The 24,566-nt window shown below is 46.1% G+C and overlaps 1 protein-coding gene and 1 long non-coding RNA gene across 8 annotated transcripts in view; one reads left to right on the forward strand and one right to left on the reverse strand.

Moving 5' to 3' along the window:
• Nucleotides 1-24,566, reverse strand: part of LOC308635677 — a 141,067-nt gene that overhangs the window by 26,634 nt on the left and 89,867 nt on the right. The window lies entirely within an intron of this gene.
• The window catches only part of SLC43A2 (solute carrier family 43 member 2), a 44,531-nt gene that overhangs the window by 4,550 nt on the left and 15,415 nt on the right, over nt 1-24,566 (forward strand). For all 7 annotated transcript variants that reach the window (XM_081270244.1, XM_081270239.1, XM_081270240.1 and 4 more), the window contains exons 3-5: nt 6,894-7,101; nt 8,560-8,615; nt 9,900-9,976. In XM_081270244.1, the coding sequence (XP_081126370.1) occupies nt 6,894-7,101; nt 8,560-8,615; nt 9,900-9,976 (341 nt within the window). The remainder of the gene's footprint in view (nt 1-6,893; nt 7,102-8,559; nt 8,616-9,899; nt 9,977-24,566) is intronic.

The following is a 24,566-nucleotide window of genomic DNA, read 5'->3' on the forward strand; positions in this document are numbered from 1 at the left end:
AATATCCACCAGGCAGATGTAGGCAGCTGGATACCACCTTAAAACCCCTGATGTGGACAGAAGACCAGTTAGTTTCCCATCCTGGGAAGAGTGGGACTTTCCCAATGTTGTGTCCTTTTAGCCTCTAGATGGACACTGTAGCCACCCACACCCGACCTTTTTCTTTGTTTTTTCGGTTGTACAGTGGCCCACTTTGACAGGGTCAGCTCAGGGGGATGGAGCTACCTGTGGAAGTTCAGTCTCCTTTTTCACCAACCACACATTAGTAAACATTTATTGAGGTGCTGTACTGGGGGTGCAGAGTGAGCCACTCATGAGAACCAGACTCCATGGAGCACAGGGTGCTGAGAGTGAAATCAATGATGGGAATTTGGTTGTGATCGGTAGGAAGCTTCTCCGATGTTAAAAAGGAAACCTGAAGGGTGAGGAGGAGGCAGGGAGCCCTGGGGCAGACCACATCTTGGAGGAAAGGAGAAGAGAGGTTGGGACAGCAGAAGACTAGTGACATGGGGAGACATCAGAGTTTGTAGGGTCTGGGAGGTCACTTGGGAGACTTGGTTTTATTCTCAAGGAAGAAACCATAGAGGTGGAGGAGGGGGGACTCTTTGGAGCTTTTAGAAATTGTGGAGGTTGTGCTGGGTACTGGGTGTTGGGTGGAATGAGGGCTGTGAAGTGGAAATCTTCATGGCCTCTGCTAGAGGAAGGAACCACCCAGCCATAAACCTGAAGGCAGACCCAGGTTCTGAGCTCTTGACTATATGGCTGCTGTGCCTATGGTGGTAGGGAAAAGGGCAGAAAGACTTCTGTCCTTCAGGGAAGCAGAGCCAACCCTGGTCCCCACCTGGCCAAGTTGGGGTACAGATGTGGACAGGAGAGTCCCCTGCTGCTTCAGGGCCTTCTGTTTTTATGAGCTTCTTACGTATTCACAGCCCAGTGGTTGACATCTCTCAACAGTCTAACATTTTGCACTTGCACACGTGTGTAGTTTGTGTGTTTGTGTATGGTACTGGGATTGAACTTGGGGCATTCTACCATGGAGCTACATCCCCAACTCTTTTTACATTTTATTTTGAGGCAATATCTTACTACGTTGCCCAGTCTGGCCTCCAATTTATAATCCTCCTGCTTCAGCCTCCTGCATAACTGGGATTCCAGGCATGTGCCACCACTCCCAGCTAACCTTTCACTTTTATCATTGTATATGCGACTGTTTTTACTTTTTTCTCGCTCATTTGTTTGTTGTTTTTTTACAGTGCTGGGTATGGAATCCAGGGCCTCACACCTGCCCGCAAGGGTTCTACCTGGGCTCCACCTCCAGCCCATTCCTGGTTTATTTTGAATTTTTAAGACAATCCCATTAGAACCAGTAAGAGGGGTTAGAGACTGGTGCACACAGCCTCAGAGTGTGTCACAAAGAAGAGCTAGGACCCTTGGCTAGCAGCAGCCCAACCTTCCTCCTCCTCATTTCATGATCTGATTTCTCTCCCCTGTATCTGTTGGCCTCCTCTGGCTTCTTGGTAGTCCATGAAAGTTTCAGTGACCTCCTAGGAGATTTGGGGTGTGTATATATATGTGTGTGTGTGTAGTGTGTGTGTGTGGATTGTTGAACCCAGGCTCTCATGCATGCTAGGCAGGTACTCTGCCACTGAGCTACTTTTTTATTTTGAATAGTTATGTAGACTCACCTTGAACCCTCGAACTCCTTGCCTCAACCAGCCTCCCAGGGAGCTGGGATCACAGGTGTACACCATTAGGTCTCACTAGACAACATGGAGGGACACCTGGTATTGCCCGACACTGTGTGACAGGTTTTTCCCAGTTCTATTCTTTCAGCATTTTCTCCTGAGATACAGGCTGCCTCTAACCCAAGAGGACAGCATCAGCATAGCCCAAAAGTTAAGAGCAAGAGCTTTGGGTTCTGACAGCCTGCATTCAAGTCCAGCCTCTCCCAAGACCCTCTGCCAGTGACTGACCTGTGCTGAAACTCCCCATAGAGTCATGTGGAAGGAATATGGGGTCAGCGTGGGAGGGCGCTAAATGACCCAGGGGTTGAATACCCCTGAACTCTGTGGCCAGCACACACAGGCACTCTGCAGAAGGAGGCTGCTACTGCCATGACTATACCAAGGGGGTTTGGCCCTCTGAGTGGACGTCCTGCTTCTTGTTTGCTCTGTGACTGAGCTGACCTCTCACCCACATCTCTCCTGCTGGACTGAGATGATGCTTCCTGTTGCCGGATAGACTAAGGATTGGAGACAGGAGATCCCAGGGCAGGTACCGTCAAAACAGGGCTGCCCAGGCATCCCACATTGGAGGGGGGCTCAGAAAGCAGCCAGTCAGCCGGGCATGGTGGCGCGTGCCTGTGATCCCAGCAGCTCCAGAGGCCGAGACAGGAGGATCGCGAGTTCAAAGCCAGCCTCAGCAACACAGGCGCTAAGCAACTCAGTGAGACCCTGTCTCTAAATAAAATATAAAACAGAGTTGGGGATGTGGCTCAGTGGTTGAGTGCCCCTGAGTTCAATCCCTGGTACCAAAAAAAGAAGAAGAAGAAGAAGAAGAAGAAGAAGAAGAAGAAAGCAGCCAGCCAGGGAAGAGGCTGACCCCAGGAGTGCAGAGGGCCACCAGCCTCGAGCTCCTTGGCTCCCTCAAGCATCATCTGAGGAGCTGCTCTGGAGGCTTGCCACTTTCTTTCTTTCACTGGGGCAAAAGGGAAAGGAGCCACTTTGACCCAGGGCGACTTAGGGGAGCCTGAGGAGGGTCATAGCTCCCTCTTTCCTCCCCAGCTTTTTCTTTGAAGATTTTGTTTGTGTGTCTTCTGAATTGGGCTCAGCAGTGCGGGGCATTGTTCTCTCTTTCTTGGCCCTGGGTCTCCTAAGTAGCCTTCATCCCGTTGTCATCGGCACATTCTGCCACACCAACTGCTTGCCTGTCTCCTTGGTTCACCTTCCTCAGCTGGGCTAGGCCACTCTGGCCACCCACTGAGGAGGCGTCTGTTTAATAAACAGGTGCAGGTGAGGCACCCCGTAGGCTGGGCTGGGTGGGGGCTGAGATCTAGGCTGGGACCAGGGCGGCACCCTGGGACTTGGCACTTCCTGGGTGCTGATCTGTTTATCTCTCTCCTGATAGCCTGCGTGTGATGGTGTTTTGGGCATCTGTCGGGGCTGAGATTATTCATGTGGGCTGTTTACTGCCAACAAAGCTCCTGGACTCACAGAAGGTTTAATTCCCTCCAGGAACAAGAATACTCTTGCTTTGCTCCCTGGGCAGGCAAGTGAGGCCACTAAGTCCCCCAACTGCCAGGCTCATCTGGCATTGGGCTTTTTACTGCCTGAGGCAGGGGGGTGGAGGCCAGGTGGCCCATTGGCAGGGATTTGTTTAAGAAAAGAAGGCTGGTGGACCAAAATGCAGGTCCCTATTCTGTGATGCTCTAGGATGAAAGAGGGAAGGACATACCCTCACCTCCTCCCTAGCTCCTCTCCTTGGGAGGCCCCCTGTCTAGCTACTGGGTTTTTCAGATCTCTAAACAATTTAGGATGCTTCTACTCCTATGCCCACACCTAACATGTCAGGGAGACTGCCTTGGGACTTTTTGTTTGTTGGGGATTGAATCTAAGGGATTGAGCCCATGGTCTCACTCATGCTGGGTGAGCAATTCCACTACAGAGAGATACCCCTATCCAGTGCCTTGGGATTTTATCTTCCATCTCTTATCTTTCTCCCTCTTTTTTTTCTTTTCTTTCTTTCTTTCTTTTTTCTTTTTCTTTTCTTTTCTTTTTTTTTTTTTTTTTTTTGGTACCAGGAATTGAACCCAGGGGCACTTAATCACTGAGCCACATCCCCAAGCCATTTTTTTTTAAAATCTTGAGACATTTTTTTTTTAAATCTTAAGTTACTTTGGGACTTGCTAAATTCCTGAAGCTGGCTTTGAACTTGTGATCCTCCTGCCTCAATCTCTGAGCTGCTGGGATTACAGGTGTACACCACCACACCCATCCCATCTCTTGTCTCTTGCTGAGGGAAGTCATGGATTTAGGGATCCAGCTGTGGCTCCTCTCTGAGGGTACTGGGGGGTTGGGGGCTAGTTCTATCCTTGTGGGCAGTGATGCCTTGCCCCTCTGTTCCTTGTTCCCCCATGGCTTCCCATAACTGCAGATCCTGTGGACCTCAGGCCCTGAAATTTCCCATATCCCCAAGTGCAGTAACTGGCCCCTGACCATGCATGGCCATGACCAGGTCTCACAGATTGGCAATCCAGGCCCTGGGGCATGCTTGCTACCGACTACTCTGTCCCATCCATGCTGATTTGCTCATATCTGCACATTGAGCTGGAAATGGTTGTTGCATGTGGTCGCCCTGTCCTTCCACCGAGGACCAGTTCCTGTTGCTGCTCGCAGAGCTGACACCTGAAACCGGCACCCACCTGTGTGGCAACTCAGCCTTCCAGGAGCTGCTTCGCGATGTGAGCCAGTGGCTTAAAACTATTCTGCATCCTAACAGGCTCAGGGGACCTCACCATGAATTTTGGCTGCTGGGGTGGTGTACTCAGTAGAATACTGAGAGAAAGTGGCAGGGGCAGGGCTCTGGCTTGTTAGGTTTTGTTTCTGTGGTTTCAGGGAGTTAACTTTGTGCCTGTAATCTCACTAAATCCCCTCTATCTTTGACTTGGTTCTGCAAGTCCTATTTCCTTTCCTCTCTTGATCCTTTTGACTGTTGTCATCCAGTTCCATTGTTTTCATTCATTTAGTAAACAACCTCTGTGGCCAGAGCCTAGTGAGGTGCTGGGACCAGGGGTAACCAGAAGTAACCCGAGCACAGTCCTGCCCTCAGGGCTCACAGCCCAGTGGGAGATTAGACACCTATTCAAGCCACCCCATGTGCAGTTATAGAATTGTGGTTTCCTGTCACTGTGACCAGCTCTGCTGCTAGGCAGTTAGTTGCACCATTACCCCTACTGCGCCCCCCCCCCCCCGGCCCCCAGCCTCCAGTAAGAATAAAAACAACATTTGGGGGGTTTTTGTTTGGTACTGGGGATGGATCCCAGGGGTACTTAACCACTGAGTCACATCCCCAGTCCTTTTTCATATTTTATTTAGAGATAGAGTCTCGCTGAGTTGCTTAGGGCCTCGCTAAATTGCTGAGGCTGGCTTTGAACTCGTGATCCTGCTGCCTCAGAATCCCCAGCCCCTGGGATTATAGGCGTGCACCCAGCTTTTGGTTGTTACGAACACTTTCTATGCCTGTGTGAGCTCTAGAACGCTGTCTGGACTTTCTCATTGATCTTCCTGAAAACTCTAGAGGTAGATGCTATTATTATATTATGGCCATTTTACAGTCAAGGAAACTGAGACACAGAGCAAAATTAAATCACTTCTCTAAGGTTATAGAGTAGGAAGTAAAGGGACCAAAATTGGAACCCTGAAGCCAGGTTCCAGGACTGCCATCTCAACATGCCCCCAGCAGGGCTTATTGGTCAGAGGTTGTCTGGGGCATGAATCACCCCAAGTGCTTTCTTTTCAGTGACCTTGGGGCAGCTTCAAGAGGCCTGGGCAAGCCTTTGCAGACCTCAGCTTTATAGCCCTGGCGCCAGAGGGCTGCAATTGGGAGGCAGGCCGTTATCTGAGCGAGATTTTCCTTGACTCTCCAGCGTAACCTCACAGCTAATCAGTCTGCCCCTGCTCCTGCACAGTAGTCAGCATCTCTTGACTAGCAGTCCTGGCAAGGACTTCCTCAGCTGCATTCTCAGCTTGGCCCCTGTCTTTCCATCCTCAGCTGCCACGGCACTTTTTCCTCCCTTTTTGTGTTGTTTGGATGCTGGGTGGACTTTGGAGGGGGTCCTTAAGGGCTGAAGTTACAACACAGGTGTGGCTGACACACCAGGTTGGGGGCTCAGCACCCAACAGAGTCTGGGTGTGGTCGAGGGGGACAGCAGTACAGTAACCCCAGTGAGATAAGAAAGACGTGTTCCTCGGCAAGTGAAAGAGAACTGTGGACTCTTAAAAAGCTCTCTCCTAAGTGTATATATACTTTCTCATTGATCATCTTATTATACTTATGTATATGTAGTAGTTTTTGCTTTTCCAGGAGGAAGAGATGGCATATAGCCGGCTGTATGTTTGAGATGCCAATTGTACTTGCCAACAAAGGAGGCAAGGAGGCCCAGTCTCTCCATACTAACTGAGGGGAACCAGGGCATTATAGTGAGACCAGCAGCTTGTCCTTCCACAGTGGTCTAGGCTCTGCCTCCAGGCCAGCTGAACAAAGCTGCTGAAAAGGTTCTAGTCAGTATGGGGGCCCCAACCAAGGCTGGGTCCCAAGATCTACTGTGATAGAGTATAGGATACTCTGGAATGGGACTCCTAATTGGGATTCATGGGTGTCCCCAAAACTGTGGACAAGATTTTGTTTTCTTTCTTTCTTTCTCTTTTGGTCAGAGATTGAACCCAGAGACACTTAATCACTGAGCCACGTCCCTAGCCCTTTTTATTTTTTATTTTGTGACAGGGTCTTGCTAGGTTGCTTAGGGCCTCACTAAGTTGCTGATTCTGATTTTGAACTCGAGATCCCCCTGCCTCAGCCCCCTGAGCCACTGGGAGTACAGGTGTACACCACCACACCTGGCTGCATAGCTTTCTTTATTGAATTATTTGAATGGTTTATGATCCTACAAAAGTTAAGAACCTCTGCATTATTGCTTTAGGGATCTTGGGCCAAATGGATGTCCAAGCCTGCTGTAGGGGTCACTGGGATCCTCCAGGGGCCCAAAGCTAGCTCTGATATTCCCACTGGGGTGACTGAACATGCATCTCTCCCTCTGATCTTTGGGAGTCTCTGCCATGACCCATTCTTCTGAACTTTGGGATTCCCTGTCATGTTCCTTTCCTCTGCCTACTCAGAAAATGTCACCAATGGCACAGTGGGGAGCACCGCAGCACCAGAACACGAGGAGGTGAGCTGGATGAATGGCTGGCTCAGCTGCAAGGCTCAGGACGAGATTCTAAATTTGGCCTTCACCGTGGGCTCCTTCCTGCTCAGTGCCATCACCCTGCCCCTGGGCATCATCATGGACAAATATGGTCCAAGGAAGCTCAGGCTGCTGGGCAGGTCAGTGCAGGTTCCTTGAGGGAAGAGGGTGGGCAGGTGGACGTCCTGGGCTGCATTCCCTGCTGGAGGGAATCCTGAAATGTGCTGTCAGGTGCACCATGGAATCCTAGAACCTGCCGTGAGATGCACTGATGTATGCGTTCCCTAAACGCCTTCCCACAGCGGGATCCTACTCATCTGACACTGAATCATTAGGTACTGTGATCCTCATAGTGCACCAGTACTGCATAGAGCAAGCACAGGACCCTGGCCTACCTGGGAGGATCTGGAATTGCTTGTCATTGAAAACACGTTTTTCAGAAGAAAAGATTTTGAACATGTATAATATAAGCACATCAGTTCCAAATGATATACACACGTATCATTATTTTCGTTGTTCTTTGCAGTGCTGGGGGTTGCACCCTGGATCTCATCCATGCTAAACAAGCCTTCTACTACTGAGAAGTAGCCCCCAGCCCACATAACGCTGTTCTTAGTTTTATATGCTTTAAAATACATGTACAAAATTATAAGGGCTGGGAATGGAGTTCACTGGTAAAATACTTGCCTAGCATGTGCAAGGTACTGGGTTTGATCCTAGCACTACAAAAAATAGAAAATAAATACAATTTATTAATTAATTTAAATGAATGACATTAAAAATCGCAAAATGGAAGTCCCAATAGATAAGCACCCTCGTGGATCATCTTGTGCACCCCCTGGGGTATGTATCTCTAGTGTATAAAGCTCCATCTCTCAGACTTAGGGAGTTCATATTAGCTGGCCCTATCAGGCCAGGGTCCTCCCCATGATCACCTTATAGGGCACTGGTTTGTAGTGGGCAAGGCCCATAACCATGAGGTGGGTGGTGGGAGATCACTTCCATTTGCTCGTTGAGGCTGAAGAGGCATCGATTGCCAGGACAGAGTCAAGTGACAAGTAATCTGGCATAGCCAGTCAGTCATCTGTCATCTGTGTCCTGCCCAGGGTCTGTGTGACCTGGCTGAATGGGCTCAGGAACCTGAGGAATGAATTGTATCCTCTCTTGTTTCAGAGCATTGGCCCTCTGGGGTCCAGGAGTGGCAGGAGCAGGACAGTGGTGTTTATAAAATCTGGTTTGGGGGCTTCAAGCTTAGCTTAGCCTCTTAAAAGATGGGACACCTTGGAGAAATTTGTTTTCCTTTCCTTCTTCTTTTTTTTTTTTTTAAATGAGATTTATTTTCCTTTTAAGAAAATTTGGGCCAGTTATTCTCAGAATCACCCCCCCTCTCAGGGATTGAACCCAGGACCTCATTTAGGCTAAGCATATACTCTACTACTAGGTAACACCCCAGCCCTCGGAATTGTTAAATCAGATTAAATGATGATTGTTAGTGCTCTAAAATGACACACAGTAAATACCCACAAAGGATAACAATGTATAATAATAACAAACAGTAATGTAATAATAACTAACATACTCTTTCTGTTTGCTTTTAGTGCCTGCTTTGCTGTCTCCTGCTTACTGATTGCATATGGAGCCAGTAACCCAAACTGTGAGTTTGCCTTTCCTCCACCCTTTTTTCAGGGACTGGGGAGAGATTGTCCAGAGGTGCTGCCTGGCCCACCTATGCATTGATGCTTCTGGTCTTGGTGCTCCCTGCTGAAGTTAGAGGGGCTACCTGTTAGGGCTTTACTCAGTTCCTTATCTCAGATGGGCAGCCAGGTAAGAAAGTTATCATCCTAAAAGGAAATTTGAGAGGAGCTCTCTGAGTGTGAAGCTCCCATCTCATCACAAGCTAGTCTCTGATGGCCTCATTGATGCCAACCTGAGAGATAAGCTCTAAGAGCCAAGCCAGCTGCAGGGACATGGTCCTCTGTACGTATAGAAGTCATGAGCCGAGTCCTCTCAGGCAGCTCAGGCCAGTACTTTAAGGGTGGCTTAGAAGCCACCTGTTCCCTATCTTTATTCAGATGGAGCTATCGATTAAAAAAAATGTTTAGAACAAGCATCAAAAATCTGACCTGAATTTTATGTCTCTTTTTTGGGGGGTGAGGGAGGGTACCGGGGATTGAACTCAGGGGCACTCCACCACTGAGCTACATCCCCATTTTGTATTTTATTTAGAGACAGGATCTCACTGAGTTGCTTAGTACCTCGCTTTTTACTGAGACTGACTTTTTTTTTAAAATTTATATATGACAACAGAATGCATTACAATTCGTATTACACATATAGAGCCCAATTTTTCATATCTCTGGTTGTATACAAAGTATATTCACACCAATTCATGTCTTTACACATGTACTTTGGATAACAATGTCCATCACATTCCACCATCATTTCTAACCCCATACCCCTTCCCTTCCCCTCCCACCCCTCTGCCCTATTTAGAGGTCATCTATTCCTCCCACGCTCCCCCTCCCTACCCCACTGAGGCTGGCTTTGAACTCACAATCCTCCTTCCTCGGCCTCTTGAGCCGCTGGGATTATAGGCGTGGGCCACCTTATCAGAGTTTTAACCAGGCTTATCTACTGGTTTTCAGGAACCTAGATTTTTGGTTTCTTTGAAGCTGTGCCTTTAGGCCTCTTGCTTGCTGCTAAGTTAATGGAGAAAAGAGGATAAGTGTTTACCTTTTGTAAGAAGAGCTCAAGCTCTGTGAGGTAGGCAAGAGGAGCAGGGGGAGGAAGAGGCTGCTCTGGCTCCCCAGGTGTTAGGCACTAACCCTTTGTCCAGCCTGCATTTATTAGAAGCCTATCTGAGTGGGACACTGGGCTGGGCCCTGGCCTCCCTGGACCTTAGCTGTGCTTTCCTGCTTATGCCTCTGTTTCCCTGCAGCTCTCTCAGTCCTCATCTTTATTGCCCTGGCTTTGAATGGCTTTGGTGGGATGTGCATGACCTTCACCTCATTAACGGTAAGTACTCATTTTTCTTTTTTCTTTAAGATATCTAGTATCTAGTTCAGTAATCTGCTTGTGACCTTTTTTCATTTATTTGTTTCTTTCTTTATTTTGGTACTGAGGTTTGAACCCAGAGGTGCTTTACCACCAGCTACATCCCCATCCCTTTTTTGTTGTTGAGACAGGATCTTTCTAAGTTGCCGAGCTGACCTAGAACTTTCAATCTTCCTACCTCAGCCTCCTAAGTTGCTGGGGTTACAGGCATGCATTACCATGCTGGGCTGTTTTTTTTTTTTTGGGGGGGGGGATGTTGGTGGTTATACCCAGGGCCTCTTGCATGTTTGGCAAGTGCTCTACCACTGAGCACATCTCCAGCCCTGCTTATGAATTTGAGCTAGCTTTGTTTCTTCCTCTTTGCCATCCATTTGTCTACATATGCCTGGACATCCCAAGCAGTGGAGGCATTGGGTGCAGTGGCCTGACAACAAATGTAGTCATGGCTTCCCAAGCTGGGAGGTCTTGAAGACAGCAGAGCAGAGCTCCCCTACCTTCTGGCCTTGGCTTTGGTCTGAGGAAGCAATTTACTAGCCATGTGCCCAGGAAAGACAGGATCAAGTAGAAAAAGAGATGTCACCCATTTTTCCTCTATTTTCCATGGTTACCACCTCCAGGGTGTCCAGGAGCTCTGGCTAACTGTGCAACCCAAACACAAACCTCCCTTGGGACTGCCCCAGCCCCAGCCTTTGCCTTTCTCTAGAATTGAATGAAAAACTCAGAGGAGCACCTGTTGGGCCTTCCTCTTAGTTTTCCAAGTGCCAGGGCAAGACAGCCTGACTGGAGGGAGACATTTCCACAGGATGCTGAGTAGTCCCTTCTTGGGAGCAATAGGGTGCCACAAAATGTGCTTCTTTTTGAGATGGGGGATGAAGAAAGGTGCAGGTGAAAGAAACCCAGAAAACAGGAAGAACAAAAAAGGGCTGGGAGTGTAGCTCAGTGGTAGGGCGCTTGCCTAGCACTCGTGAGGCACTGGGTTCGATCATCAGCACTGTATATGAATAAATAAAATAAAGGTATGTGTCCATCTACAATGAAAATATATATATTGAAAAAGAAAAAGAAAGAACGAAAAAGTCTTCCCCAGAGAGAAGGGAGCTCTCTTTGGTTGGCAAGAGTGCTATTCAGAGCTGGCCCCTGGGAAAGAAGTAAGGGTGATAGACTCTTCAGAGAGACTTCTGTCCAACAGGGAAATCTCACCTGCTTCAGTTCACCCACGAAAAAGCTTTTTAATACCTACCATTATTATTTGCAGTGAGCTCTTTTCTCTCATTTCTCTTTGTTCCAATGAGTCAAGAATCATGCCGTTGAAGGGCCCTTGTTTTGCTTTGAGGGAATGCTGGGGATTTTCGGTTTGGGGGAGGATCTTTAAAGGTATTGGCATCCCTGTGACCCACCTTCCAGCTGTGTGAATCAAAGGCCAGGCCCAATTTCTTCTCTGTGCACCCTTCCTCTACTTTGTTTTGCTAGCTCTGTCCTGATGAGGAGGATGAACTGTCTGTGCCTAGGTTCATAGACATGAAAAGTTCATTGCAGTTGGTGTCAGGTGAGAAGAACCTGGCACAGGGCATGCTCTGGGTGTGGGGGTATGTGTCACACATAAATATGGGGCCTTGATTGCTTTGCCTCAGCTGGTGCCAGGGAGATTTACTATGTACTATTTTGGGCCTTTTTATTCTTATTTTTTTAAGCAGGTAGATTTAAAAGAAAAATAGATACATTTCCTTTCTCTCAAATCCTCAGAGGAAAACAAATGTCGAAACTGTGAGAAATATGTTTGCACTATCAGAAGTACACACATTCCACTGAGTTGTGTAAATTGTGAAACAGGAGTCGTGGATCTGTTTGTTCTTGGATAGTGTGAAAACCACCAGCCCTTTCATCAAGATGAAAAATAAAAACCTGGCATCACCCCCATTGTTTTAATCACGCTGGGCCTCTGTTATGGCAGGTCTGAACTTCAGGGATAGAAGAATGAGATGGTCCTGGGACTTGAGGAATTTAAGTTCCAAAATGCAGAAAGATGGTTTGTCATAATAAAGCATAATATAAATAGAGACTGGGAATGTAGCTCAGTGGTAGAGCACTTGCCTAGCATGCACAAGGTCCTGTGTTCAGTCCATCAGCATGGCCAAAAAAAAGATGATAAAAAGCACCATACTGTGAGTCCTCTTGAACAAAGCCTTTAAAGTGAACTCTGAAGTCATTGTCCAAGAAACTTTTATTAGAAACTAATAGGCCCATATTCTTTTTTTTTTTCTTATTTCTCATGATTATAAAACAAAAATGTTCTGATTTTTATTATTCTATTTTATTTTATTTTATTTTGTTGTGTTGTGTTAGGGATTGAACCCAGGGGTGCTTAACCTCTGAGCCATATCCCCAGCCCTTTTTTATATTTTATAGAGACAGGGTCTCACAAAGTTGCTTAGGGCTTTGCTATATTGCTGATAGTAGGTTTGAACTCTTTTTTTTTTTCCATTTTTTAATTTGTTTTAATTAGTTACACATGACAGTACAATAATCTTGACATATCATACATTTGAATCAGATGGGATATAATTTCTCATTTTTCTGAGTGTACAGGTTGCAGAATTACATTGGTCATGCAGTCATGTATATACCCACAGCAATAATAATGTCTATTTTAGTCTACTGTCCTTACTGTCCTTCCATTCCCCCCTTCCTCTCCCTTCCCCTCCCATCGGTTTGAACTCTTTTTTTTTTTTTTTAATATTTATTTTTTAATTCTCGGCGGGCACAACATCTTTGTTTGTATGTGGTGCTGAGGATCGAACCCGGGCCGCATGCATGCCAGGCGAGCGCGCTACCTCTTGAGCCACATCCCCAGCCCCTCGGTTTGAACTCTTGATCTTCCTGCCTCAGCCTCCCAAGTCACTAGAATTATAGGCAAGTGACACTATACCATGATTTTTTAAAAATTTCTTTAATTTTGAGTGAGACAGCATTCTTTCACCTCTTGGTCATTTGTGTCTTGTGTGAATTGCTTCTTTGTGTCATTTGTCTATTTTTTTCTGCAGAGTTCTTTATCCTTTTTTTTTTTTTAATGCTTTGTAAGAGCTCTTTCAAATACAAAGGAGCTAGCTCTTTCTGAGTGAGCAAGGGATCTCACTTTAGGGTTTTTAGTTCTCTTCATAGTTCATGAATAAGTTTCAGGAGGGCTCTGCACTCCCTTGAAATTGTTTGCAAGGAAATGTTGTGTATATGCTGCTTAGGGGCATTGGGCCAGGGGAGTGTACCTTGCTCTCTTCATTCTCCCCTGGGGCTGTGTGAAGGCTGAGATGATTGTGTCAGGAGCATCTCTGTCAGCTCCTGGCTCTCCCTCCTATGGGGAGGAGATAAAAGGCCACCTACTTAGGGTGGGTATCAAACAGGCAAGAAAACTGTCCGCTCATCACTTAATGTGTTTGGTTACCAGGGATATGTTTTAGGGAGGCAGACAGCTAAGGTCCCCATTCTTGGATCTAGAGCAGAGGTCAACAAACTACCACCTCATGCCAAATCGAGGCCACTGCCTGTTTTTATAAGCAAAGTTTTTTTTTTTTTTGAATTTTTATTTATTTTTTTAGGCAGACACAACATCTTTTGTTTTTTTTTTTTTTTTTGTATGTGGTGCTGAGGATCGAACCCGGGCCGCACGCATGCCAGGCAAGCGCGCTACCGCTTGAGCCACATCCCCAGCCCAATAAGCAAAGTTTTAATGGAACCTCCCCATGCCTATTTGTATACATATTGTCTACGGCTATTGTTTTCGTGCTATAGTGGCAGTTAGACAGTCGTGACAGAGACCATATGGCCTGAAACGCCTGATATATTTACTGTCTGGCCCTGTATGGAAAAAGTTTGGCAGCCTTTGGTCTGGAGGCTCCAAGAAACTGCTACAGAACTATTCCCTGCCTGAGGGTAGGGGGGCTGACACCCTCTACTCACTCCCACATTTTCTAATTGCACAGACCAGCTCTCCAGGTGCTTTGAAAGTCTCACACTCACACTCCTCTCCCTGCCTGGAGGGATCTCCTTGGATACTCCTCCATTCTACAAGAGACCTGAGGTCCCCTGAGAATGGCCCCTAATGGGGAGACCTGAGGTCCCCTGAGAATGGCCCCTAATGGGGAAAGGGAAGCAGGTCAGCGAGGACAGGCTGGAGGTGCTGGGCAGTGTTCTGGGCTGGCCAGAGCTTCTGCTGAGCAGAGCTGAATCTCATTCTGACACAGCCCAGGCCTTTAAAAAGCAGAACTGTCAGGACCAGCTCCCAGAGATGCCGAGCTAGCAGCACAATGGAGCTTTCTGTTTGTGTCTCCCACCCATGTTCTTGTTTTGGGGACAAAGGAGTCTTCAGGGTTGCCTTTAGGAGCTTCCTAAATCAAATTCCTACAACTGCCATGGATAGGGCCATAGATAATCACTCCTTGACAACCTGAGAATGTGGGGCGATGTGTTGCCATGGAAATCCTAATTTGGGGACTTTTTGAGTCCCAGGGGGTTTTGTGTGGCATGGGGTATAGTTTAAATAAAGACAACCAATTACTCCCATTGGTGGAGAGGGGCCCCCAAGTTGGCAAAATGCCTTTTCCTCTTGGTCTGGGAAGAGATGACTGATCGCCCTCCCCACAGAGCCTGAGAGGTTTGTGCTTATGGATGATTTCTGAGGGGCACTGGGCCTAACACATACTAGGCAAGCACTCTACCACTGATCTACATCCTCAACCCTTTCTAATTTTATTTTTGTGATATGATCTTGCCAAATGCCAAAGCTAGCCTTGAACTTGAGATCCTCCTGCCTCAGCCTCCCAAGTAGCTGGGATTATGTGATGCACACTATGCCTGGTTCATGTGTGATTCTTCCTGTAAGAGTAGAGGCTCAGAAGGTAAGGGCAATCCTGTGACAGGTTAGCTGTCCAACAGCCAGGACTGACTTGTTTTGGGGACAAAGGAGTCTTCAGGGTTGCCTTTAGGAGCTTCCTAAATCAAATTCCTACAACTGCAGCCTGGGTCCTGGGCAGCATGTGGCATCCTGGAGGGAGGGTGCCAGGCCAGTCCAGGGGTGCAGCATGCTCCCTGTGGTGTGGAACACCAGCCTCCTCCTGGACATCTGGTGTGGCACACTCTGGTCTATTTGCTCAATGAGTTGCATTTGTCTAACCCTTTAACTCGCTTCATCGGCCGGAGCACAAACACTAGCCGGGTGACTGAAGTGGCGTCTTTGGGCCACCACCCTTCAATCCAAGGCCTGGGTTGCTTAGAGATGGGAGCAGATGCAGCCAAAATTGTGAACATATCTTTTCCACTTCATTACTCTCACCCCTGTCAGTGTGGGTGGGGTGGGGAGTTCTGGGCTGCAACACTCACAGAAAAGGGGTTACAAAGTGTTGCCAGGCTCCTTCAGGAAAAAGTTTCTCTGTGGGCTTTTCCTGTTTGATTCATTGAAGTCTGATTTTTAAACCTGAGGAAGAAATGATCCCATGGGAATTGGTTCAGAGTTTGAAGAGAAAGGAGTAAACATCCCTCTTCAAATACCTGAGAGAAGGGCGGGGAAGCACATGCCCTGGGGAGGAGATGGGAGTTTAGCATTTTTGCACAGTGGACTCCGATTCTGTAGCCAGGGGAAGGTCCCACAGTGCTTCCTGCCTCCCTCTGGAGAGCCCAGGTGCCACGTGGGGCAGGACTCCTGGTGCCTGGGGCCATTTTGGCTTCTGTACCTCCCTCCATTTCTGTCTGTGCCTTGGGTACCTGAAGCAGTCAGCTGATTGCCACTGGTTTGGGAAGAATTTGCCCATCAGAGGTTCCACCTCAGGGGTTTGCTCCAGCACGTGACTTGTGCAGGAGTGGACAGAAAGTGCAGTGGGGGCATCAACAGAGCTAGAACGGGCAGGTAGGGAGGGAAATGACTGGGGGAAAGCAGTTTCCCTTCCCTGCCCTTCAGCAATGGAGCGGAAAGGTGACCACAAGGACCTTCTCAGCAATGTGTGCTGAGAGGCGCCGGATTGTTTATGTTAGGAAACAGCCCAGCTTTGCTGAATCCGCTTGTCCAGACTGGTACCTGGATCCTGGCCTTTACAGGTTGTACAGAATGCTGGGTGTGTACCTCAGCCACTTGAGGACAAGGCTCACCTCTGCAAGGGGCCTGAGGGCCAGAGTGTCAGCCCCCACCCACTGCTTGGCTCTGGAGCCTACCCAGACTGTGGGTGGCATCTCTCTGAAAGCCAGGGTGTTTCTTCAGGGCTGGTGGACTCAAGAGGCCATAGATTTGGAAAACCAGTGCCAGGAGCTACACTTGGCCCTGGTCTGCCTGTCACCAACCCCATGGCCTGCCGTGGAGGATCCTAGGGAGAGAGGCACGTAACCTTGGGCATCTTAAGAGTTCTTCAAGGAGGACGCAGTCCTGTGGCCCTGGCCTCTGGGACGCTTGTCCAGTGGCCATGCTTTGTACCCTGAACACCAGGGAGGGGCTGCCTGCAGCTGCTGTGTTCCCCTCTGGGAAGGTCACACGGCCTGACCTGTTTATGGTGCAGCTGAGGGGCCCAAAGAGAATGAGTCATCACAGGCTTCCCTGGCCAGTGAGATCTGGTAGCCCAGGCTGGGAGGGCAGAGGCTGCAGGGGGCGGTGAGAAGACCCCCAAAGCCCGGAGAAGGGTCTGCACTCTCCACGTGTGACTGTGCTTGTGAGTCAGGAAACAGCCTCTGCTGAGTGTTTCCCCTGGCATTTGTCACTGCAGCGCGCTCCAGCTTCCTCTTTGGCAGTGGAGCCGCTTCTTCCCCTCTGCCAGGCCCTGGAGGCCGCACCAGGCCACTGCTCAGCACTCAGCCGCCACTCCATTATCTAGGCCTCTGAGCAGCCATTGTGTGCAGCAGAGATGAGGCTGAGGCAGAAGGAGTGAGCAAGCGAGTGGGGTCGGCCAGACCAGTGAGGGAAGAGACCAGACCTGAAGAGAAACAGGAGTCCACAGGAACATGCAGATCACTTCGTGGTGTGGCCCAGGACCATGGGGGAGGTCAACCAAGGAAGGCCGAGGGTAGGTGAGGGCAGGGGCAGGTGGGTCATAAAGGAACACCTGAAGGGATGTCAGAAATCTCCATTCGGCTAAAGTCAGACAGAAGGCTCAACAGGAAACATGTAGGAGGCGTGAGGAGTGAGGAGAACTGCCTTGGAGCTCCAACTGAAGGGAGTGTCAGGCAGGGCCCCGGGAGGCTCCCAGAGGCAGGGTCACCTGGTGGCTCTGCCATTTCCTTGCCCTGCATCGAATCCTAAATTTGGCCTTTGCCAGTTTGAGTACCCAGTAAATAAGAATAAGTAATATTTATCTTATAGGTTGCTTTGAGAGTTTTAAAGATAATAGGTATTAAAAATAGTAGCTAGGGCTGGGGATGTGGCTCAAGCAGTAGCGCGCTCGCCTGGCATGCGGGCGGCCCGGGTTCGATCCTCAGCACCACATACCAACAAAGATGTTGTGTCCGCCAAGAACTAAAAAATAAATATTAAAAATTCTCTCTCTCTCTCTCTCTCTCTTTAAAAAAAAAAAGATAAATAAAAAAGAATTCAGGATATAGTTCAGTGGTAGAGCCCTCCTGGGTCCAACACCCAGTACTCCCCCCCCAAAAAAAAATAGATAGCACCATGAATTTTTAACTTCAAAGAGGAAGTTGAACGACAAATTAGGAAAACATACTTTAGTATATGAACAAATTGTGGATGTCTTCAATGTAAAAAGGACCTCTACAAATCAATAGAAAAGATTAACATCCCCATGGGGATAAAAAGACAAATGAAGTGAAAATGAAGGATTTTTTTGGTTTTTTTTAGAGGTGGAGAAAAATGTTCAGAGTCATTAGAAATCAAATAAATGCTTTTCCTCACTATTTATTTATTGTAGTACTAGGAATTGAACCCAGGGTAACCTCTAGTCCTTTATTTTATTTTTTGGGGGGGAGTGTTGGGGATGGAACTCAGGGGCACTTGACCACTAATCCACATTCCCACCCGAGTCTCACTGAGGTGCTTAGCACCTTGCTTTTTTCGGAGGCTGGCCTTGAATTTGGGATCCTCCTGCCTCAGCCTTCCGAGCTGCTGGGATTACAGACCCTCATGTGCTACTGCACCCAGCTCCTCTAGTCCTTTTTAAGGCAAGGTTTTTTGTTTTGTTTTTCAGTGCATTTTTACATTCAGAACAGAACAGTTGAGCAGATATTACATAGTTATATGCCTACTATCCCCCACATACAATTTCCTCTATTATTAATTTTGTATACAGTCCATAGTTCACATTCATTCTCTGTTAACACCCTCCTATAGTTTTGGTGAATATCATGATGTGTCTGTCATTATAATTATAATTAAGGATAGTTTCATAACCACAAGAATTCCTTGTACTAATTTGTATTAATGCTTTTCCTAATTTGTATTAATGCTTCTCTCCCACCCCAAACCCATGACAATCATCAATTTTTTACTATCTTTATACTTTTGCCTTTTCCAAAATGTCATGTATTTAGAACCCTGCTGGCTTCTTCCACTTAGCAATATGCTCCCTCCATGTCCTCATGCTCCCTTCATGTCTTCATGGCTTACCAGTACTTTTTTTTTTTATAGTGCCTAATAGTGTTCCATTGCATAGCTATACCACAGGTTGGTTTGTTCAGTCACCTACTGCAGGATGCCCTGGTTGGTTCCAAGTTGGGGTGATTATGAATAAAACCATTAACATCCAAGTGCAGGTTTTCATGTGGACATAAGTTTTCAATTTAGCCAGGAAAATTCAGCTAGTAAATACGCAGGAGCCCAATTGCCAGTAAGACTCAGCTTAGCTTTGTAAGAACTGCCAAAGTGGCTTCCAAAGTGGGTGTGTCACTTTGTACTCCCGCTAGCCACAAACAAGCATTGCTCTTGTTCTGCATCCTTGCCAGCATTTGGGATTGCAATCTTCCTAATAGATGTGGAATGGCATGTGATTGTTTTAATTTGCAATCCCCCATGGTGTTGAGCATCTTTTAATATGCTTCTTTACCATTCATATCTCCTGTGAAGTATCTGTTCAGATCTTGTGTCCATTTTTAAAAATTTATGAGTTATTTGTATATTTGGGATTTTTATATTTGGGGTACATGTTCTTTATCAGATATCAGTGTCTTAAACACTGAGCCACGCCCCCAGCCCTTTTAAAAAATATTTCATTTAGAGACAGGGTCTGGCTGAGTTGGTAGGGCCTTGCTAAATTTCTGAGGCTGACCTTGAACTTGGGATCCTCTTGCCTCAGCCTCCTAAGCCATTGGGATTACAGGCATAATTCACTGTGCCCTGCTGAAAAGCTTTTTTTTTTTTTTTTTTTTTTAATTTTCTGAAAAGAGGTGTTTTGTTCTTTATGAGCAATTCTCCAAAGAATAAACTGCTCATTTGGAGTCATCTGTTGGACATTGTTTATGAGTCCGTCCATCATCTCATTACTTCTGTGAAGTTGGTGCCTCATAAATATAAACTTCCTGTTGAAGGTTTCAACTAAGTGGAGACTAGAAAAAGTGTTACAGAAATAAATAAATAAAGAGCTACCTTACTCACAGAAACAAAATAAATGCTATGTTCTTCTTCTTCTCCTTTTTTTTTTTTTTTTTTTTGGTACTAGGGATTGAACCCAGGGGTGCTTAACCACTGGGCCACATCCCTAGTCCTTATTTTTAATTTTAAGACAGGATCTCACTAAGTTGCTGAGGCTGCCTTTGAATGTGCTATCCTCCTGCCTCAGCCTCCTGAGCCTCTGTAATTACAGTTGTGTGCCACTGTACCCAGCTTTCTTTCTCTCTCTCTTTCTTTCTTTCTTAATACTAGGAATTGATTAAATCCTGGGTCACTTAATACTGAGCCACATTCTCAGCCCTTTTTTTTTTTTTTTTTTTTGAGAAAAAGTCTTGCTAAGTTGATGAGACTGACCTCAAACTTGCAGTCCTCCTGCCTTAGCCTCCTGAGTTGCTGGGGTTACAAGCATGAACCACCTGACTGTTCTTCTTTTAATAATTAACTTTCAAGTAAAGTACATGTGGGCATTTATTTATTTATTTATTTGTTTGTTTATTTATGGTACCAGGGAATGAACCCAGGGGCACTTAATCATTGAGCCCCAGCCCCAGCCCTATTTTATATTTTATTTAGAGACAGGGTCTTGCTGAGTTGCTCATAGCCTCATTAAATTGCTGAGCCTGGGTTTGAACTGGCAACCTTCTGCTTCAGCCTCCCAAGCTGCTGGAATTACAAGTGTGCTTTTGTTTTTTAATGGAGCTCTCAGAGAGTTAGGGAAAACATCCTAAAATGTACATTATAGGATGTCTTGCCTTTTTTTCTTTTTTTTTTTTTTTTTTTTGGTGCTAGGGATTGAACCCAGGGCCTTGGGCTTATGAGACAAGCACTCTACCAACTAAGCTATACCCCCAGCCCTTGCTTTTTTTTTTTTTTTTTTTTTTAAAGAGAAAGAGAGAGAGAGAGAATTTTTTAATATTTATTTTTTTAGTTTTCGGCAGACACAACATCTTTGTTTGTATGTGGTGCTGAGGATTGAACCCGGGCCACACGCATGCCAGGCAAGCGCACTACCGCTTGAGCCACATCCCCAGCCCTTTTTTTTTTTTAATAGAACTTTGAGACTTTACTGAGATTTGAAACACAGATATATTGTTACTTTGCAGATTTTGATTAAGTAGGAACAGAGAAGGACTTGAGTGTCTGCAATTCTTATCAAACACTCTGGTCACACCAGTGCTGGTGGCCAGTGGCCACACTTTGAATTAGCAAGCCTCAGGACAGCTTTAGGACAAATGAAAGGAATACCTTGAATATCCATCATGACTGCCAAACTCTATTAGCTAATCTGTCTCAATGAGATGGGGCAGCTTTTCAAATGTTGCATTTCCAGAGTCACCTTGGATAGCTGACAAAAGAAAATTGCTTGACTTCTCCATCTCCATCAAAACAAGTAAACTTTGTACAATTTAATTTTTAAAACTATTTTTAGTCTTTTCAAGAGTAGATTTTAAAAACATGTAGTCAGTGTGCACTGAGTGAGTATCAAGAGAGTAAACTTGCAGCTACATTAATACAGGGTCTTGCCAGGTGCAGTGGCACACACCTGTAATCCCAGTGGCTCAGGAGGCTGAGGCAGGAGGCTCTCAAGTTCAAAGCCAGCCTCAGCAAAAGTGAGGTGCTGGTCAACTCAGTGAGACTCTGTCTCTAAATAAAATGCAAAATAGGGCTGGGGATGTGACTCAGTGGTTGAGTGCCCTGAGTTCAATCTCTGTTATATCACCCCAACCCCGCCAAAAAAAAAAAAAAAAAAAAAAAGGGTCTTGATACATTGCCCAGGCTGGTCTCTTACCTAAGCCTTTTGAGTTGCTGGGATTACAGGTTATGTGCTACACCCAGCTCACCTTATCTTTTTTTTTTTTTTAAATTTTTATTTATTTTTGAACTCAGGGCATTTTACTACTGAGCTGCATCCCAGTCCTTTTCATATGTTTTATTTTGAGACAGGATCTCACTAAGATGCTTAGGGATTTGCCAAGTTGCCAAGGCTGGCCTTGAACTTGCAATCCTCCTGCTTCAGCCTACTGAATTGTTGGGGTTATGGGTGTGCACCACCATGTCCAGCCCCAAAGAAGACTTCTTTTTTTTTGTTTGTTTTCTTTTTTTGGTGGTTCTGATAATTGAACCCAGGGCCTTGTGAATGCAAGACAAGCACTCTACTGACTGAGCTATATCCCCAGCCCTTTATCTTTTTAATTATGGACAATTTTAAACATACATGGTTTTAGAGAAAAAAGTATAATGAACCGCATGTGCCTATCTTGTAATTTAATGCTTGTCAGTTTGTAGCCAGTCTTGTTTCATTTGTAACTCCATCCACCATCCAGATTATTTTGAAGCAGATATCAGTCATTGATTAATGTCGTTCGTATATACAAAGAAATGGATTTTTTTTTTTTTTGCATTGCTAATGATCAAATCCAGGGTCCTTATGCTTGCCAGGTAAATACTTCACCACTAAGCTACACCCCTGCCAAGAAATGGATTTTGAAATAAGGATCCTGGGCTTTTCACAGTGGTGCACACCTGTAATTCCAGCTACTCCAGAGGCTGAGGCCAGCTTGTGAATTTAGTGAGACCCTGTCCAAAATAAAAATTTTAAAAAAGGGCTTGAGGGTATAGCTCAGTGGTAGAGTCCTCACCTAGCCTGCTTGAGGCCCTGGGTTCAGTCCCCAGCACCACACAGACACATCACACAGACCTACCAAAAAACAAAACAAAACAAACAAACAAAAACAACTAAAAGTCGAAGATATTAGTAAAGAAGTGTATGTTAAAAATAATGGTAACACAACATTGGAGTGACTGATGAAACAGACACTTTCCGTATTGCTGGTGAGAGTGTTAGAGTGTTGGTTGGTGGCAAGTCTTCTGAAAAGGCTGTTTGACACGAAGTATCACACATCCTTCAAAAAACATGTATTCCCTTTTGCTTAATGATTCTACATTTGGGAATTTTCCTTACAAAAATAGTTGTGCCAGATATAGTGGTGCATACCCGTATCTCAGCAACTTGGGAGGCTGAGGCAGGTGAATCACAAATTTGAGGTCAGTCTCAGCAACTTAGCAAGATCCTGTCTGAAAATTTAAAAAATAAATAAAAAGGACTTGGGATGTAGCTCAGTAGTAGAATGCCCCAGGTTTAACCCTCAGTACCACAAGAAAAAAAATATATTTCATATACTCCCAGTTCTATTAAAAATTTATAGGCATTAGTAGGAAGAAGATTAAAGAGAAATATATATCAAAATGGTAATATGGCTCTATAAGGGTGACTTTTATTTAATTGTTTATGTATATTTTGTTCCAAATGTTTTAAAACAGACATACAATTTCTAATCAGGAAAAAAAGTCATAATTTAAAATATAAGGTGTAGGTATTGGCAGGAAGCTGTGCTGTGTGGTTTGCCCTGAGGCTCTGTTCTCTCCTAGGAATGGTCCTTCTGACCAGAATAACATGTTAGAGAGAGTTTTCATAGTGTTGATAAGAATGTTCCAGGCAGGGTGAGGCTGGTCAGCAGGAAGGGCAGCTGGAAAGTTGCTGTCCTTGTTCAAGCCTGAGGGCAACAGTTCACCTGCTGACAGGTGGAAAATCAGCCTGTCTCCCAGGTGCTATTCTTTCCTGGATCTAGTACCAGAAAAAGGATTGAGAAGATCAGGGTAGGACTGCATGCTGGCGTCAAGCCACTGCTGTTCTTTCGGCATCTAGCCTGGGTGAAGGTTAAGGCAGGCTTGAGATTAAAGGGTAGAAAGCTAGCTGTGTGCTTTTTGGAGTATTTCTGAATCCCGGTTGAGAAGTTTGTGCCCAGAGGTGATTCTACTTTGGGGAATCTACCCTAAAGAAACAATAGCTATGTGCACATATGTTCATTCTCAAGGAAAAGAATGTTCACCTGGCTTAACCCTGCACCAAAGAGTCGAGGCTCTTCGCCTCCATCTGATCTTCTGGTTGGGTTCTAAGCCTTCTCTGATCCCTTTCTCTTTTTATCTGTACTGGTTGGAGTGGAATCCCAGGCAGGAACAGTTCCCTCTTTCCCCGTAGACCTAATCTTTGGATTTTCCCCGAGGTGGATATGGCTCCAGGATGTCCCCTTACAAAGCTGCTTTGCAGGTGGGACTAGCAAGGACCAGCCCAAGTACGTGAACTCAGGAACCGGGCTTGTCCTTTGAATTGCAGCATACCTAGGAGGCAGGTGTGCAGAGAATGCAATTTGGCACCTTTCGAGCTCATCGGGGTGTGTCTGGACACACATGAGCACTTCTCATCTCTTTTCTGCTCTGCCTCTCCCTTTCCTCTCTCTGATCCTTCCTGAGAAGCCTAGGACACAGCACCCACTCTTCAAGGGAAGAGTTTTGGTTGTTTTTTGTTTTGTTTTGCAAAGCCAGGAGTGCTGCTCCCCGGCCCTTTATATTTTATTTTGGGACTGGGTCTTACAAATGTCCAGGTTGGCCTTGAACTTGCAAACCTCCTGCCTCAGCCTCCTGAGTCCCTGGAATTACAGAATCTCTGGGATTATAGGTTGTGGCATCATCATACTTGGCTGGGAAGAGCTTTTTGTTGTGTGCTAGAAATTTTGAGGGGAGCCTAGGTGGGCTCCCAAGCCTCATTCTCTAAGGTGGCTTAATTGGCCACATACTATAGATTCATTCATGTTCATTTTTAACCCTGGGATACCAAAAATCTTAAGTCTCTTACTCTTCTTCTCTTCTCTTTTTGGTATTAGGGATTGAACCCAGGGGCACCTAACCACTAAGACACATCCCCAGCCCTTTTTTATATTTTATTTTGAGACAGGGTCTTGCTAAGTTGTTTAGGGCCTCACTAAGTTGCTAAGGCTGGCTTTGAAACACACAATTCTTCTGCCTCAGCCTCCCGAGCCACTGGGTCTTATTTTCTTAATGGCTATATTGATTATACTGATTCACAAACCTGTCAGTTCACCTGAAGTGTACAATTCATTGGTTTTT

This window comes from Spermophilus citellus, assembly GCF_964194105.1.
Source record: "Spermophilus citellus genome assembly, chromosome: 17".
NCBI classification, from domain to species: Eukaryota; Metazoa; Chordata; class Mammalia; order Rodentia; family Sciuridae; genus Spermophilus; species Spermophilus citellus.